The 18,719-nt window shown below is 35.7% G+C and overlaps 1 protein-coding gene across 4 annotated transcripts in view; it reads right to left on the bottom strand.

The window, feature by feature from the left end:
- Nucleotides 1-7,271: 7,271 nt before the first annotated feature.
- The window catches only part of LOC121413392 (centrosomal protein of 85 kDa-like), a 32,208-nt gene continuing 20,760 nt past the window's right edge, over nucleotides 7,272-18,719 (bottom strand). For 3 of the 4 annotated variants that reach the window (XM_041606190.1, XM_041606188.1, XM_041606191.1), the window contains 11 exons: nucleotides 16,426-16,530; nucleotides 14,717-15,419; nucleotides 14,261-14,378; nucleotides 13,645-13,739; nucleotides 12,261-12,318; nucleotides 11,338-11,490; nucleotides 10,642-10,796; nucleotides 9,987-10,137; nucleotides 9,515-9,685; nucleotides 8,422-8,641; nucleotides 7,272-7,738 (listed from right to left, as the gene is read on the bottom strand). In XM_041606190.1, the coding sequence (XP_041462124.1) occupies nucleotides 7,566-7,738; nucleotides 8,422-8,641; nucleotides 9,515-9,685; nucleotides 9,987-10,137; nucleotides 10,642-10,796; nucleotides 11,338-11,490; nucleotides 12,261-12,318; nucleotides 13,645-13,739; nucleotides 14,261-14,378; nucleotides 14,717-15,419; nucleotides 16,426-16,530 (2,102 nt within the window). In that variant the 3' untranslated portion in view covers nucleotides 7,272-7,565. Of the gene's footprint in view, nucleotides 7,739-8,421; nucleotides 8,642-9,514; nucleotides 9,686-9,986; nucleotides 10,138-10,641; nucleotides 10,797-11,337; nucleotides 11,491-12,260; nucleotides 12,319-13,644; nucleotides 13,740-14,260; nucleotides 14,379-14,716; nucleotides 15,420-16,425; nucleotides 16,531-16,941; nucleotides 17,010-18,719 lie in introns of those variants that run through there. The other variant, XM_041606192.1, reaches the window with a different exon arrangement.

Below are 18,719 nucleotides of genomic sequence, written 5' to 3'. Positions count from 1 at the left end.
CATGTTGCGGATATGAAATCTAATTTTAGAGTCTGCTCTATTGTGGTATTCCGATGTGTGGAGATTTTTTTTTACATTCTTTTGAGATATACTAGTAAGTCCAAGACGAGTCCTGTATGGTTGTGCTTTGTAAAATCACTTGTCCTCAGCATGTGTGCCGTTGTGTATTACAAATATGAGTAAACACAAACCCTGAAATATTTGATGTTGCTTTACTGTTTAAAGGTCAAGTCCACCTCAGAAAAATGTTGATTTGAATCAATAGAGAAAAATCAGACAAGCACAATGCTGAAAATTTAATCAAAATCGGATGTAAAATAAGAAAGTTATGACATTTCAAAGTTTCGCTTCTTTTCAACAAAATAGTTATATGAACGAGCCAGTTACATCCAAATGAGAGAGTCGATGATGTCACTCACTCACTATTTCTTTTGTTTTTTATTGTTTGAAGTATACAATATTTCAATTTTTATGAATTTGACGATTAGGACCTCCTCGCCTGAAGCACAAAATGTTAAAATAATGGAATTCCACGTGTTCAGGGAGGAATGAAACTTCATTTCACATGACAATGACGAGAAAATAACAATATTTCATATAATAAAATAAGAAATAGTGAGTGATGTCATCAACTCTCTCATTTGGATGTAACTGGCTCGTTCATATAACTATTTAGTTGAAAATAAGCAAAAATTTAAAATGCCATAACTTTTTTATTTTACATCCGATTTTGATGAAATTTTCAGTGTTATGCTTGTTGAATTTTTCTCTTTTTATTCAAATAAAGTTTTTGTTGGGGTGGACTTTTCCTTTAAAAAATAAAAACTTTGAATAACAATGTATATGTACAGCCAGAACAAGGGTAACTATGTGTAGAGCAAGGCCATAAAGCATTGGGGTCCAGTGAATCAGTCTCCAAACCGTGAAAGATGAGGTGATCCAATCATTGCTGAAATCAATTTTAAGAAGCCTTACACCAATCAAGTTTTCAGATAATGTATTTATTTTTATGACTTAAAATTGATTTTAACTATGAATCACCACAGATTTCACTCTGATTCTGGCCTGGGTCATTGTGATTGTCAGCCTACGGAATGTACCATAATTGGTTTTAGTGGGTGCATGAAAGCTTATGTACACTAAGATTATTCCTGAAATGCAGGATGTTTTACATTTGGCAGAGCTAAAGCGGGGAAGACAATGATTAAAAGTGCACATAATGTAGTAGCCTCCACCATAAAACTACCAATAAGTTGCAGATGGAGTTTGCACTTATTGATATCACTCCCCAGCAATGACCTCTACCAAATACAGCATTTTGTACATTTCAGGAATAATCTTACAAAGTATATAATCTGTCATGCACCCACTGTTAAAAGCCTAGTGTATGGGGTGTAAAAAATTTCCTACTTGGTGAAAGAGATTCTGAGCTTTACAATGGTAGGTCATTTGTCTATTGTGTTTGGGATTAAGTTATGATAAATCATCGATCTCGGTTTCGTTTTTTGTGGGATGCACTGTACTATTTACACTTATCAGGGTTTGGAATGATGTAATCAATCTCATTATGGTGTCACGGCATACTTCTGTGACAATTGCTCCGATCTTAATTTTATCCATGATGTAGGATTAGGGTTAGGCCTGCAATAGGTATTTGTATTTAAGATTTAGGGTAATGTACAGTATTAAATTCAGGGTTGAAGTTAGTCATTCGATTAGTGTTTGGAATTTAGAGTGGAGGAATTGTCATTGGAGCAAATGTTCTGGAATCCTCATAAACTCACAAAATGCTTGTATAAGCTTAGTAAGTTGACCAAGTGGTATGAAGTATACAGTATTGCAATAAGTGGTGGATTGAAATAAAGTTATATTTTGTGATCATATTGGTTTTCTTGATTGTACTATATTTGAGTTCTTGTAAAATGTTGCTTAAGCTCTTTCCTGGGTCTTACCGGTAGTTGTGAGCGATTTAAACTGTATGGAAAGCCAGCAACATTTCTTAATTGCCATTTGGTCTAAGTTAGTCATGATATTTGAGATGAATTGTTTATGAACCCAAATTTTATTCGACAAAGTACAAAATGATAAGAAAATGTGAAAATTGACCATGTGGGCAATAGACCTGACAGAGAGAGTAGAGAGAAATGAGATGAACAGAAAAAAAGAAGGGGGGACAATAAAATGCGATGTTCTTAAAGAAATTTAAGTAAATGGTGAAAATTGCATTAAAAGCTCATGCTAGGAGTCCACTGGGCCGGCGCCAGTTTGCGCCAATGCAACACGGCTGCGACACCTAGTGGCTCAAACCCGTCTTCCAACTGTCGTGTAACGGTGCAAAAAAATAAATCTGATGAGACAAACATTTCAAAATGGCACAAACTGGTACCAGCCCAGTGGACTCCTTGCATAAAGAACACCTTTCATCCAAGTGGAATCTACCATTTTGAAATACTAGGAACTTTGAATAAAAATGGTAGTCATCGGTCAAAAGAAAATTTCACATTTCTGGCATTTCAAATTCTTCGAGATTGATAATGAAAAAGTCTAGTTCTACTTAAATAACTCTGGCATGAAAACTGTAAAAAATGAAACAAACAATAATTTCACTATAAACTTATTTATTGCTGTAGTCAAAATTTGAATAAATATATAGACTCTTTGGCACTATCATACCACTTCTGTACAAAATTCTACATCAATGAACAAATATCAGTGTCCAGTTCTATCAGATACATTGCTTCTAAAGCAAATATATATATATATATATATAAACATCAGACAGTTTGATAGTAAAGAAGTACAATACAACCTCTAACCCTTTAATCTTCCAGACCAGCTTGCTCTCGAGCCAAATACAACATTTTGAAGGCCCTGTAACATACAGACATTCAATCAACGACAAAATGATCGTTTTTTGTGTACATAGCTATCCATAGACTGTAGCTATGCTTAATTCTACAATCGATTGTATCGCTTCTGTTTCAGGGCCCTGTATAAATACCTTTGAAGAACTGAAGTAGAAAAGGTAGCTGCAACTGATGTAAAATACAAGGAGGAAACCAAAATTGAACAAATACTGTAGAAAACTTACACAAGACCATAGACATACACAAGTAATGGAATGTGAATCCAACAAAAGATGACTATATAAGGATACAAAATCCAACAAATTCACTAAATAGGATACAAACTCTAACAAGGTTTCTTCGCCCGTCCTGTTTCTCCTTCACCAAATACTGATAAAACAAACAAACTGAATACAAATGAAGCACACACAAAGATACAGAGACTACTCATACATTGTACAGAATAATGATTTAACACAAGAAAACATTCATCCTTTCTTGGTAGTCAGGAAAACAAAAAAAAATTATTGATAATATCAAGAAGAGTTAAAAAAGAGTATCGAGTAAGCATTAGGAATGTGGTATACTAAAAGATTACATCACACATTATGGAAAAGATATCTGAATTTGAATAGTCCGAATTTCACTCTGAAGTTGCAATGGACAGAACATAAACTTGATTTTACAATCGATATGAATAAATGTGATATATAAGAATCTGATATATCAATTATTATGATAGATGAGGGTCATTGTGACCCAAAGTCAACAATCATTACTCCGAACACCCGTGGCATTAGCTGGAAGACTACATACTTTTTAAAATTTGAATATATGATAATATACATTTTTAGATATCTTTTACTTGACAATCATGTCCAATCAAATTAATAAGTGCCTATATTAATATCACAGCATAGTACTTTCATTCTTTTACAGTAAACCAAACATACAAATATATAAATGACAGATCTTCATTCATATCTGTAATATGATTAATATTAATGACTTATCTTCAAGATCTCAACAATACCCTAATTGAATGGATTACCATTTCAATAAAAGGTATAAGAATATTTTTTTTCTTGAATGATTTATAAATATCTTGGAACATCTTATTCAAATCATTCAAAATAATATCTAATTCAAATCATCCAGATTGAGTTCTGAATAATTTTCATACAAGAAATGCACTGATTAATTCAACTTCATACATCTAAATTGTTAGCAAGAATACCTCATATTCTTCAAATCTGTGACAAGGATTTTTGATAGAGATCAAGATTAAATTATTTGAATGTTTACTTTTCCATATTCTTTCTTTCCATTACAACGTAATTGGTAGTACTAATCAAATATCAATATTTACATACTATCACACAAAGCTTAATGACTCATCATGTGAATGATTTTCACAATTGACTGTAAATTGTCATCAATTCATTCAATCATGACAATCTGTTTTATAATCAATTGCTAAGCATCAAATTCACTTTTAGTGTACATGTACATATCCCAACACAACTAGCTCGATACAATCGGCCTCTGATAAGCACAACTATCCTGAGAAATATTGAAAAGTACAAAAGACAAAAACAATATAAATCCCAAATAATAAAACACATAAATATACAGTTACTCGTACAATAACAATAAACATATATTGAAGAAGTGCATATGTCCTCAAAACCATGTTTCTAGAAATGTAATACCAAATATAAATATTTAACTCAATCATTTGAATTTAGTGTAAGGAAATCATATTTAAGAAATATCACTGAAGGCGATTAATACCCCTGCCCTATTACAACATTCTTATCTGAGGAATGGCAATGCAATACCAAACACATTTCACTCCGATCTCTATGTGAGCCAAGTTTCAAAAGCATTGGGAATAAACTGAGGAAGTAGTTTGATACGCAAGATTTTTTCATGTTTTGTTGACTGCTGTTACCATGGTAATATAGTATCTGATGCATTAAACCACGGGTCTTGCACATATTCATTCCAAGAGCAATGTTTGTGACAAGCTAATGAGCATTCAGCAGAAACTGATAAAGTAGTTTGATCCACAAGATTCGCAACTGACTGACTGCACCCCCACAGTATGTCGATTCCTCTAGTCCCCCCTTCAAAGGATGGGGGGTGTTAATAAGGGAGAAAATGATTAATATTGAGAAATATGACATAATATTATTTCTAGTAATCTCTGCGATAAATACTGATAACTGTTCATGTACAAATCCATATATTTGCATATATTTCTTAATACTCTAAACTTCTCCAGAATATATTACTATTTCAGTATATATATATATTCAAAGTATGCACACGTGTGGCTTTATACTTAACAAATTAAATGCTTGAAAATGGCCAAGTATAAAAATGGAATTAGGTTAAGACCTAAAGGCATCTGTTTACTTCCCATCATAGAGAATAGGAATATTTACAGCGTCATTTTATATAGGCTGGAATAACTGTAACAATTTAAAGTTACAAGGTGAATAGAGTTTGTGCTTTGTAAAGCAAAGGAAATTACTCTGTACAGTAAACAAAACGGATCATAACGAACCATGTTTTCCAATGACCACCCCCAAGAACAAGAAATAAATAAAAAATGAGTTGGACGATGATTACTTCAGGAAAAACACTCACTGATTTGAAAAAATATGAGATACTTGATACATTTGAAATGCATCCACAAATACAATTCACTATTCAGTTGCATTTAGTACATATTTACAGTAGTACTGTACAGTTAACCAGAGCAATGGAATGATACTTGATAAAGCCTTGCTACAAGCAGACGATCCAGGGAAACTCTTCACAAAGAGTTTTGTCAATGATTTCACCAACAGATGTTGTAAGCTACTGGAATCCATACATCTGATTGGCTATGAGCAAGTTATCAGTGAAAATCACTTGAAAAGAGCTTTCATGAAATGCTCCACAGGAGTTATAACATCAAAGGAAAAGTACCCCTTTTGCATACACGAGTACATCAAAAATACATTTTGAGATGTGAAAATTTCAGAAAGACAATTCAACATTATATAATGTTTTTTATAGTATGTATTTCCAAACTAAAGTTATTCTGTAGTGATTTTATAAGAAAAATTTTTCTCAAATAAGAACACATCTTACCCTCATACCCTCTCTCTCTCTCTCTTATTCCCCTCCCCTTTTCTCTCTCTCTGTCATTCACTTAGTACTTTTTCTGGTTTCCAATTTTAACCTCTCAGAAATACTTTCCTGACATTTTCATTTTTAATGACACAAGAACATCCTTACATGTACATGCTAGCAAACACTTGTAGGAATGTACCAAATTAATTTCCCTTTGATACTAAACAATAGCATATAATTTCCACAAAGACACTTACGAATGCATAGACCCTTGTCCTACTTTCCTCATTTCCTCTACTTATTATTTGGAATGCAACAAGGAAATTCATCTTTCTTCTGATCAGGGTTCCCACAGAAATTTGAAAGCAGAATTCCATGACTTTTCCATGACTAAATTGTTGCTTTCCATGACTTCCCATGACATCCCGGGAGTTGGGATGTCACAAAACTGGGAAAAATGGAATGCATGAACATCAATTATCATAGAAGAGTATGATCACAGAGTATGGGAGTTGCGAGACACGACAAACTGGAAAGCTGCCATAGCCAAGAGGTAAATAGAGGCAGAGTCATTTCATGACTTTTCTATGACTTTTCACAAATTTTCCAAATTCCCTGACTTTCCATGACCACAAATTTTCCAGGATTTTCCATGACTGTGGGAACCCTGTCCAACATTTGGAGGAATAATTGCTGATGTGGTTTACGGTACACCATGTGGAGTGTTATAGAAACAGTGGATAGAAGAGAAGAAGTGGATAGGCGAGAAAGTGGAGATTTGAGAGTAGAGTATTCTTTCTCTACTACTCATCATCTCTACTCGCCGACTCAAGCCAGCATCTCCTCATCAGCTCTACTACTCAAGCTGTTCTCACTCAACATTCCTTCTGGTTTACAGTCCTTTTCAGGACTATTTTCAAGAAAGAATACTCTACTCTCAAATCTCCACTTTCTCTCCTATCCACTTCTCTTCTTCTATCCACTGTTTCTATAACACTCCACATGGTGTACCGTAAACCACATCAGCAATTGTACATGCCACCATGCAAACCTCCAAACAACATCTGATTTGGAGGAATGTACCATATTTGTTCCACATCAAAAAGAGAATATATCACACAATCTCTAACAGGAGACCAATTATAATGCATATACTTTTTGTCATGTTTTCCTCATTTGACTTTGCTTTTTACGTCGATTACAAAATACGACCCGCAAGGGATGAGTAGAACATCCCCTTGGTTCAGGGAAAGTCAAGGAAACAATGAGAATCATATCCTCTTATTGGCCGAAAGGACTGTTCCAACTTTCTTCCCAATCAAAAAACACCACACAATCTCCACAAAGAAGGGCAATTAGAACGGATAGACCCTTGTCTCCTGTTCTTCATTGTGTGAAGCACTGACATCTTCTGCTGATCTCTATCTGCTTTTTATTCAAAACGTAGTTCTCGGAATGTACCAACTTGTTCCCAATCACAAACACCACACAGTCTCCTCACAGAATACAAATTAGAATGCATAGACTCCAATTAAATCCCATTAAGGAATCATTTGAAAACAAAATCAGCCAAGTACTTTAGTCCTGTTTTCGTCATTGCGTGATGCAGCTTGCACCGACGTCCTCTGCGTATCTATCTGAGATGAGGCTTCGTAAGAGATCAATGTCACCCCTTAGCTTATGGACCTGTGTCAGCATGGCTCGGATCATGTCCTCACTGCCAGCCTTTTCATCGTTGTCGACATCGAAGGACATCGCTGAAGATGCTGAGTTTCAAGTGAGAATGGGAAAAAGAAAAGATGGGACATGTTAGACATCTTGTCAAAAGTCTCAGCCACATCTTTTAGCAGAAATCCTGCGATAAAGCTTTCCATAACGGCTCTCACGCATTCCCCATTGTTTTGCCTATGATGTAAGTGAGAACTGCCAAATGAAAAGCTGCTTTAATACTGCTCCTCTACGGGAAAGACAGAGCTCTAAACTTTTAATGACTATAAAGGTTCACATCATGCACCGACTCTACAGAGTGTGTGTACATACTTGATTGCTGGCAGGTGTCCTAAAGCACAAGAGACCAAGATCGGGCCTGTTTCACAAAGACATACGATTATAGGAAGTTTGCCATTATGGTAACTACAATGAAAACCTACATTGTGATTGGCTGCTGAGTCATGTTACTGCAGCAGTTAACATAATAGAAAGTCCTTTGTGAAACGGAGGCCCCTGGGGGCCGTTTTATAAAGGTGTTCGTAAGTTAAGAGTGACTATAAGAATGACTGGTGATCCTTTCTTATGGTAAATGATATTGACCATAAAATGTTTATTTGTGATTATTGAGCGCGTAAGAAAGTTTACCAGTCGTTCATCAAGTCGATCTTAACTTACGATCAGCTTTATGAATGCCCCTCCCCCTCCTGGAATATGCAACTACAGACAAGGTTCAACTTACGTCTAAATCCCAGAAGTAGTGAGACATTTGGTTCCTGGCCCTCTGCCCGTTGGTTTATCAGTTCTACCAATCTCTGTAGCTCTTGTACACATTGACTAAGCTCCTTGACCAACTGACTGGTACACCGAGCCTTGTCTGAAGAGACTTGCTTCTCAAGGCTCTGGACGCTCTCCTGAAGGGAAAGGTTGTGGCCGTAGAGCTCCTGGCTTTGTGATGCAAGCTGCAAGAACAGATAACACATGAAACTTTAATGATCTTTGAAGGCATGTAGGGTGGTATCTACATTATAACATAGAAGAGGTTCTGAGAGAATTTTTCATCAACATTTGTTGTCCAACTAATTGTCATATCTGAAAACTATCCTTGATTTTGATTGGCTGAGTAGCACAGTTCCTATAGAAACTGTCAGATAACTCATACTTTGTCAGATGAAACATAAGACAAATTCTTTCATGAAATGTTCCGCTGATAATGATGGGCTCATCTTCTCAGCTACAATGTACTACTCTCCTGTTCCAAGTCATCATAGCTCATCTGGTTTGCAGTCAGTATAAAGGAGTTCAACCTTCCTCACACAAATTCCACTCTGTCTAACCAAACATTTTCTCACCTATAAATGCCAACTAAATCTCCTTATTTTTCATTTCTTATCAACTTCTGTCCATTCCATAATAAAAATAATAGGCATTTATATAGCGCCATCTATCTAGAAATATTCTATTCCGAGGAGCGATGTTATATTTATTATTATTACCCAGGCTATAACTCGAGCTGCCTTTCAGCCCTCATGCATTCAAGGAATTAATCCTGCCGGGTACCCATTCACCTCACCAGGGTTGAGTGCAGCACAAGGTGGATAAATTTCTTGCTAATCCCAAGAGTCCTTATAAAGACTTAGACTTCTAAAGATCCTCCTCTATGTTATATAAACCTTATCATCCCATCCAATCCTATTTAATCTAATCTAATCAGTAATCAATCTAATTTTTTAGATCTTTTTCAAGAAACCTGGGAATTTCCTGAAAAATATACGAGACAAGAACAACCTCCAAGTAAAACATTTATTATTTTAAGGTAATGAAAGGAAGCTTACCTCTTTCATAGACCTGGTCATGTCTTGAATAGAAGAATCTTTATTCTTGAGTTCAACTCTGAGAGCTGTGATGACACCTTCCTCCTGCGTCAGACGTGATTCCATCTCATCTAGCGCCCTCTGGTGTTCTTTCTGAACTTTCTGGAGATGATGATGTTTGCTGTCTATCACCTGGGGGGGGGGGATGTAACACAAAGTAATATGATTTATATTTACAAATCAATATTGTAATTGTTTTCACATGGCTTGCCATATACTTAAAGCTATGCTTTTTTAATGCATACCTTACCTTACATGGATATGCCCATATTCTGGAATTTAGAAAGGCGATGTCAAAAGACAGTGCTAGAATTATGGGAGCCCAAAATATAAATTCTTGGTTCACAATTTTCATGTCTACAGTACTCCTTCACCAAATGAAACTGTAGAAGAAAATTAACTTTTAATTGCAGGAGGATATAGAAGCACATACCTTCTTCAAATGATCAACACTAGAAGAATGTCTCCTGTTCTCTTCCCTAAGTTGTTCAATATCTTCCCTACTGCACAGCTCAAGATCAGTTGGGTCACCAGTCTCTTTGGATCCTAATGCTTTCTGCAGTTTAGACATCTCCTTCTTCATCCTGCACAACAGGAAAACATGTCCGATATTGTAATCATTTCAAATAAAAACGACATAACGGTATTCTTCAAAAATATGCATCACATTTATAATATACCTCATACTTTGGTTGTAGGTGCAATGGTGCCGTTGCTTCAGCTGCCGTCATGATGCTCTGGAACTTAAATTTGATAGCCCCACAAATAAAAGAATTGATAAGAAGATTGCAACACAGTAAATTATTCATTATACTAAAATGATAATAGACCGAATGGGTTTAGCCATTGTAATATTGGACTATCAAAGAAGTAGACCATTTGCCTGTAAACCAAGTTAATATAAACTCATTAAACAGACACACATGTAAGAAAAACAGATAGCAATTGTTATGGGGTCATATTCCTTGGAACCATTATCAAATAAACTTCCAGCACATTCCACAGACTTTGCTGTAGCATATCTTTGAACTGAATACTTGCCACAGTTCCATGAAACTGACCCCTAGAGACCCGTATAGAATAAATACCTTTCTATCTCCATCTGTTGACTAAGATTCTTCTCCTCAAGGTCTGAGGATTCCTGTTTGCTCCTGTGAGTTTTCTGTTTGGCCTTGGAGAGAGATGTTTCTAGACTGACGATGCGTTCCCTTAGCAACTCCTCTTCCTCTCGTAAATCTCGGATGTGCATCGAAGATCTTGTCAAGGAATGTTTGATGTTTTGTGAAATAATAAGATATTTGCAAAAGTCATAAAGCACCAGCTCTTATCTATACAATTTATTAATCTTAAATGGATGAGGGTAATTTAGCTCCCCCGCCCCCCCAAAAAATGATGGTGATGATGGTGTTGATGATGTGATGATGATGAAGATGATGATGGTGATGAGGAGGATGATGATGATGATAATGATGATGATGATAATGATGATGATGATGATGTGATGATGATGGAGATGATGATGTGATGATGATGGAGATGATGATGATGATGATGTGATGATGTGTTGATGATGGTGATGATGATGATGATGATGATAATGATTATAATAATAGTAAAATTAAAAAATAAACAGAAGAATGAAGAAATTAATAAAATTACACCCATAAATTACTAGTGGGTTCAATACGAAACGTAATTTGGAATAAACACAGGCGGGAAGAATATCTGCCATCCCCACCCCTCCCCCTCCTACAGAAAATATAGATCTCCTTGTCAAAGGATATAGTATCACAGCTCTCTTTGTACTCCTCAGCCGTTGGAAGGTTCTGCATATATTTCTCAATCTTACTTAGTTTCTTCTTCAGCTTCTCATAGTCCTTCTTGCTATGCAACAGTTGACCTTTGACCTCCTGTAGCTCTGCTTCCTTCAACTTCAACTGGAAGATAATATGAACAAATTGTCATTAATTAAACAGTAATGTCAAATCAGATGGTGTTTTTTTTTAAATGCACATCAAGAAGCAAAAATTACCAAATTAAGAAACATTTTTTAAGGGTAAAGAAGAGATAACGACATCAAGCGGAATGAAAATACCATAATTTGTCTCATGCTACTCTTGAAAATAAAATAAGATTCACTTATTTTCAAATGACAGTTAAGCAGAAAAGGTATAACAAGAGGAGAAATGTGGTTTTGATGAAAGCCCATATCAATAATCAGTGGCGGATCCAGGATTTTCCAAATGGGGAGGGGGGCACACTTCTGTTTGTTTTAACAACATTTTTACATTACAAACTTCAATTGTGCTTCTCAAAGGGGGGGGGGCATGGGCCAGCTTTGCCCCCCCCCCCTGGATCCGCCAATGTCAATCATATATCAAGGGGATTTTTTCACTTCATAAATAGGAGGCTTGATAGCTCATGTTGGCATAGCAGTGGTCTCATAAGTTGGCGACCTAGGATTGATATGTCACTGCACTAAGTTTAGAAAGGCATATTGCTCATTATCAGGTCCCTTGGAAAGGACCTTAAGCTGTTAGTACTTTGATACCAACAAGCAGTTATACTTCTCAGCAATCAAGGTAAAAAATCACCATTAACAAATATAGTAACCTCGTCATCAGAGCGTGGCTTATAAACCAACACACAAAGTAAAACATGTTCCCCACTCTGTGGAGCATGAAGAAACCTTGAATGCATTACATACCTTTGTTTTGAGGTCATTGATGGTCATTTCATTGGCTACTTGTGACTCCTCTACCTCACTACAGGAATAAGAAAAAAGGAACATTGAAAAATTGAGACGGGTTACATGCAGTCTACAAGCAGATGTTGTAATTGTCTATTAAACACCATCACCCCTGCATGCTATCACCTTCTGTCTACTGTCAATTTGTTCTAATAAAACAAAAACTGAAACTACCATTCTCTATTAATGACTCAGGCACAATACCAGTAAAAGCAGTTAGTATTCTTCTAATGGGATGCTTCCAACTCCTAACATATGGGCGCATTGTGGTCTAGTGGTTCTGACTCTCACCTTTCAAACAAAGGGTCATGGGTTCGAATCCTAACCAAGGCGTGTTTTCCTTCAGCAAGAAATTTATCCGCAATGTGCTGCACTCAACCCAGGTGAGGCGTGATTAATTCCTTGCATGCACTGAGCTCCGGTGATGGCAGCTCGAGCTAAAGCCGGGGTAATAATAGCAGCGCTTTGTATCTCAGGCAAAAGGCGCTTTATAAATACCGCTATTATTATTATTATTATATCATATGTGGATGTGAATGATGAAGGCTTTAATATGCATAAACAGATCACATGAGAGAAGGCACAGGGATGATTGGAAGGTTCTGTCAATGGTCTTCTTCAATGATTGTTTTTTTTAATGACAGTATTATATTGCATCTTCCTTGTTTTTCAGTTATTTGATATCAAGCTACTATATGTTGCACAATTAAATACATGGGGGGGTTTACTTAAAGGAGAATGAAACCATTGGAACAAGATAGCTTGTGTGAAAACAGAAAAATCAAAGAAACAGATCAATGAAAGTTTGAGAAAAATCGGACAAATAATGAGAAAGTTATGAGCATTTGAATATTGCGATCACTAATGCTATGGAGATAGCAAATTGGCAATGCGACAAAGATGTGTGATGTCACTTGTGAACAACTCTCCCATTACTTTAGTATATATTTCACTAGAATTGCCTCTTTTATCACATCTATCCATAAATAATGTGTTCTGTTTACCTGAGGGCATGTAATACATATTTTTTAAAGAATACATCATGGATAAAGAGTTTGTATCATCATAAGAAAAAGCAAAAAGAGACATTTTGAGGGTATTTTATACTCCACCAAAGGGAAAGTTGTTCATCAGTGACATCACACATCCTTGTCGCATTGCCAATGTGAGGATCACCATAGCATTAGTGATTGCAATATTCAAATGCTCATAACTTTCTCACTATTTGTCAGATTTTTCTCAAACTTTCTTTATTCTTATTCTTTGATTTTTCTGTTTCTACACAAGCCTATTTGTTCCAAAGGTTTCATTCCCCTTTAAAAATTGGCAGAACTTTGCTCACCCTAACTTTCTGCTTAGTTGTTCTCCTTCAGCCAGTTTGGCAGTAGATATCTCAGCTAGTTGAGCTCTCAAGGATGCTATCTCATACTGGTACTCCTGGGTAGAGAGAGATAATGACAGAAAAATGACACTGAATTCAAATATTATTACAACAATTGTCAGAAAACTGGCATCATTGCCTGGATTCTTGTTGTTGGGTTGGTTCTTTGTTCTTTCTTATGCCATTTTTATCTAAACTCACTGTAATCTGTTATTTTATTGAAAAGATGTTATTTTAGTTTGTGATATAAGTCTGTAAATTTGCTGGCTAAATCTAGGGTAACAATATTCAAGACCCTTTGGAAGTGCCTACAGATGTTAAATAGTAAAAGACTTTCTGCTTTTTTTATAATTATTATCACTTTTTTTTCCTAATGATTTTATGATTATTTGTAAATAGTGTAATTATGGTTGATTTGTTATTTTGTTTTATTCTTGGTCTGGTTGACCCAATAAAACATATAAATACAAAAAAATAGTAAAAGAACTGAATATAATAAATACTAAATACAAAAACTTTCAAAAAATATTACTATAGCTATCTCATCTCAATAGATCTTAGATGTAAATATTCCAACCTGCATCTTGAGAAAAAGCATATCTCCTTCATCTCTTGATCTTGTATAGATGCGTTGCCTAGCAATGTTCTCTTGTTCATCGTTCTGTTTCCTCAGGTGTGCAATCTCTAACTTTTGTCTGTAAACAGGTGGTACAATAAAAAAAAGTCTCAAAGTCAAGAAAGTAATTAAAATCTCATTCCCAAAGAGCTAATATTGGATATTTTTCTAGTAGCACAAGCTACTACTGAATGACTGTTTCTATTAATTGAACATAAACAGAAAACAAAACAAATGAGCTCCACTTTAACAAAGAGTTTTGATAGGGTAGCTTTTTGTTTTTCCCCTAAATATGTCAGAATATGTAGCAAGTTTATGTAAATCTAAATATTGGAAAAAGAGATTTTCAATTACATGTATTTTAATTCCCCAATTATTTCTATACTCTCCCAAGACCTACAAACTTTATATGCACACCTCTCAATAATGATATTCCTCTCATGAAGCATATTTTCCTTGGCTCGAATCAGTCCCTCCAAATTTGTCGACTCTGAACGCCTCACAGGCCCGAAACTAAAATTGGAATCTCCCACAGGATATCCCATCCCAGCACTATGCACATGCATATCATGGCCTGTTCCACTCCTACCGGAGGGGTGGTAACCAGTATTGAGTTGGAGGTGCTGCATCTGCTGCTGGAGACCGAAGTGAGAGTCTAAATTCTGCTGCCACTGAGTCAAGTTCATTTTGGTATGGAACGGAACCGGGTTTCCAGCACCCCTGGAACCAAGACCCAAATCCGTAGGTCCAGGATACGCGGTATAGTCCGGGGGGCCGTAGCCGATATCTCCAAACGCACCGTGCTGACGAGGGCTCTTGTTTAACGGATGATGGGAAACCTTGGAGTACGAGGAGAGTTGAGAATGAGATTTCGGGGAGCGGTGAGAAGGGTTTACCTCTTTTAAAGTGGTATCTGCGACCATGTTAGACTCATTCATAGTATAGTCCCAGTCCAATGGGTGGAACATGTTGTCTTGATCCTGATTAGATATATTAAAATCATTATCAACAAGGGCAGGATCGTATCCGTCTGTCATGGTTGTGACGTCTTCACTCCCATCACCTATGCGAGCTCTAGGACTCATCAGCCTTTCCCCCTCTGGTGATCTGATGTGGTTTCCTGTTCACATATGAATTAAAAAAAATAAAAAAACAACCGTGAATCATAGTTACCTGTTCAATTTGAAATTTCAAATCAGAATCTAAATCACCTTAACTTGTAGATTTATTAAAATTCTTGTTGTTAAACAAGCGTTTGAATGGAAATTTTGTTACAAGTCAAAATTTGATGAAGGTTAGATCAGTCCTTACTTTGATAACACTCCATAGAAGATTGAGACTTCTCCTTTCACACAAATACACATTCCAGTGATTATGTTCAAAGCAGTTTTACAGAATGACCCCCAGTGTTCAAACATACTTCTAATTAAAAAAATTATGTAAAGCATTTCCCTTTACAATCTGATCTGCTGGTGGATATTTAGATTAAATTGTTTCATGAGATGAATTTAGCAGGTGGTCTGAATGTTAAAGGGGAAGTTCACCCTGAAGAAAAGTTTGTTGTAAAAATAGCAGAAAAAATAATTAAAAAAAAATTGGTGAAGGTTTGAGGAAAATCCGTTAAAGATAAAGAAAGTTATTAGAATTCAAAGTTTTGGATTTGTGACGTCATATGCGAGCAGCATTCCTACATAGCGAATGGTAAAAAAATCAATGAATTTCAAATTTTGTATGGTTCCTGATGACTTTATTTTGTTTTCTATTTAAGATCGGGTGTGAAATGATTTGTCTATTGATATACAAAAGGCACAGTAAAAACCATTTTCAATTTTCTGAGAAAATGACATTTCATTGATTTTTTACCATTCGCTATGTAGGAATGCTGCTCGCATATGACGTCACAAATCCAAAACTTTGAATTCTAATAACTTTCTTAATCTTTGACGGATTATCCTCAAACCTTCACCAGTATTTTTTATTACTTTTTCTGCTGCTTTTACAATAAACTTTTCTTCAGGGTGAACTTCCCCTTTAAACAATTCAAATCATATTATATGAGCAAACATGTACCACCAATGTGAAAGATTTGATTACATAATATAGAGAGGAAATGAGTGAGTATGTACCATATCTACCAGCATGTCCATTAGATCCCGGAGAGTGAGGGTTGGGCTTGTCTAGCTGGTTGTTATTGGGCAGGACCTGGGCTACCTTCAGCTGGCGGGTTGGTTCTGTTAAACGGAGAAAGGGGTGGCACAGGGGGGGAGGGAGAAAGAGGTGGGGGAGTGAGAGGAAGATGGAGACAGGTGGAAGAAGGTATAGAAATATTGATGTAGAGAGGGGGGATAACATGTAGTGAGAGGCAGGAGAGTGAGGAAAGGGGGGCAGAGGGGGTGGGGCAGAAAACAAGAGTGTAAAGTGACATATTAAGAAGAGGTAAGCATTGAAAGGGGGAAGAGAGGGAGTGAAAAGAGGGATAGAGTGGAAAGATGGGGGAAAAAAAGTAAACATGAAATATAGATTTAGAAGGAAAATCAGGATCATGTGAGTCTTCTCATGATTTATAAATTGACAACATACAATTATTTCCAATAACACATTTGAAAGAAAACACTAATATAACAAGTAAACAAAGCCTATACCTTTTGCACAAATTGTTGATGCTCTATGCATTCAAGAGTTTCCTGGCATCCACCTGTACCGTTATACTACAGCACTACTCTACACAATCAGTATCAAGCCTATCCGCATCCACTCACTGACTCAAGTTATCATTATGCTGGCAGTATTAGTAACTAGAACAACCATGGGATTGCCATTATATTTCTAAGAAACCCCATGTACTACTGAGTATTATTCATTGAAATATACAGTATGAATAAGACAGGTGGGTGGAATTATGATCTCTGAATTGTGCAATATCACAGCAATGAAAACAAAATACCTGTTGAAATCCAAATCTCTACATATCTATCAATGTTCCATATTGCACAATTCTATGAAGAAATAGAAATTACTGCAAACAGGGGGATCAACAACATCTATATATTTCTCTGTGTGCCTGTGTATCCCCCACCCTATCCATCTCTCACTCACACACTCCCTTTCTCTCCCTATCTCTCTCCCTCTTTCTCTGTCTCTGCTATAGTTCTCTTCATCCCTTGCCCTCTCATCTGCCACACTAGTATTGATTGCCTGTATTTTTAATTCATATTCCAACCAGATGTTTGTAGGCTTAATTACACCTACACAAAACAGACTTTAAAAAATACTACACAAGGATGTGAAAATTCCCATGTGAATTGAGCAATATACAACATGTACACAAAGTTTAATATAAATTTTCTATCTTGGTAGTATCCTAGTATTGAATACATGTGCAATTGCTACGTGAGTTACATGTTGTCTCAGACAGAGTATAAATTGAAGTCCTCATTTCTCTACTGTACAATACATGTATGTCTAATGAGTCAAAGAAATCAATTATTTTCCTTTTTAATCATTACATTCCCTTGTAAATGTACATGGTCATTACAAAAGCAGATTTCCTTTCAAATACTGAAATATACAAGTGTCTATACTCTTTCAGCAAAAAAATGTAGAAAAAGGTTTTAATATCATCAAGTGTCTTGCATTTTGAATTTTGAGATTCTAAACAATGAACATTCAAGATTCTCCACTGGGTTGAAAGTCTGTACATGACTGCTACAGGTTGTGTTTTGACTATCTTTCAATGTCAACATACATTGAATAATCATGACATGAATTAAAGGTCAGTAGTATTGACACTGAAGTCTGAATAAATAAACTATGGCTGGTATTATCTGATCATTATATTTAAGATACACTTCTTCTTTTGGATAAAATGTAAACAGTGAAGTTATATTAAACAAACAAAGATATGCATTGTTCTTGCAAATGAGGAGATGCAAACAAATGTTGCCATGGTATTGCTCATAGCGTCTGTGATTTTTTTTAAAGAAATCATGTCATACCAGGTAATCATGTGGACTTTGCATTCATAAATGCTTATCTCATTGAACATTGTAGCTGTTCGGATCAATGCAAACTTTGCAGCTACATGTACATGTATACTGTACATTGGCATCAAAATCACAATATGATGGAAACTTAATTGCTCATGAAGTTGTTTACTAAAATTGTAATAATGAGGTATTAAGGTTTGACATTAAAGTCCATAAATCTAAACACTAGTACAATTCATGTAATCCTGCCAGTACCACTTTCTATAAAGTTTGGAAGTATGAAAATGAGCACTCTGATGAATAAGCATGAAGCCATTGTATACGCACCAATAACTGCCTCACTAATTAAAAAATCATACATGTACATGTAAATCATTATGACAAAGTACTAAATTGAAGAAAACAAAGAAAATTAATCCTAAAATTTATTCAAA

Source organism: Lytechinus variegatus, chromosome 4 (assembly GCF_018143015.1).
Source record: "Lytechinus variegatus isolate NC3 chromosome 4, Lvar_3.0, whole genome shotgun sequence".
In the NCBI taxonomy this organism is placed as follows: domain Eukaryota; kingdom Metazoa; phylum Echinodermata; class Echinoidea; order Temnopleuroida; family Toxopneustidae; genus Lytechinus; species Lytechinus variegatus.
The sequence above is the reverse complement of the archived record's forward strand: the minus strand, read 5'-3'. Positions and strand labels throughout refer to the sequence as shown.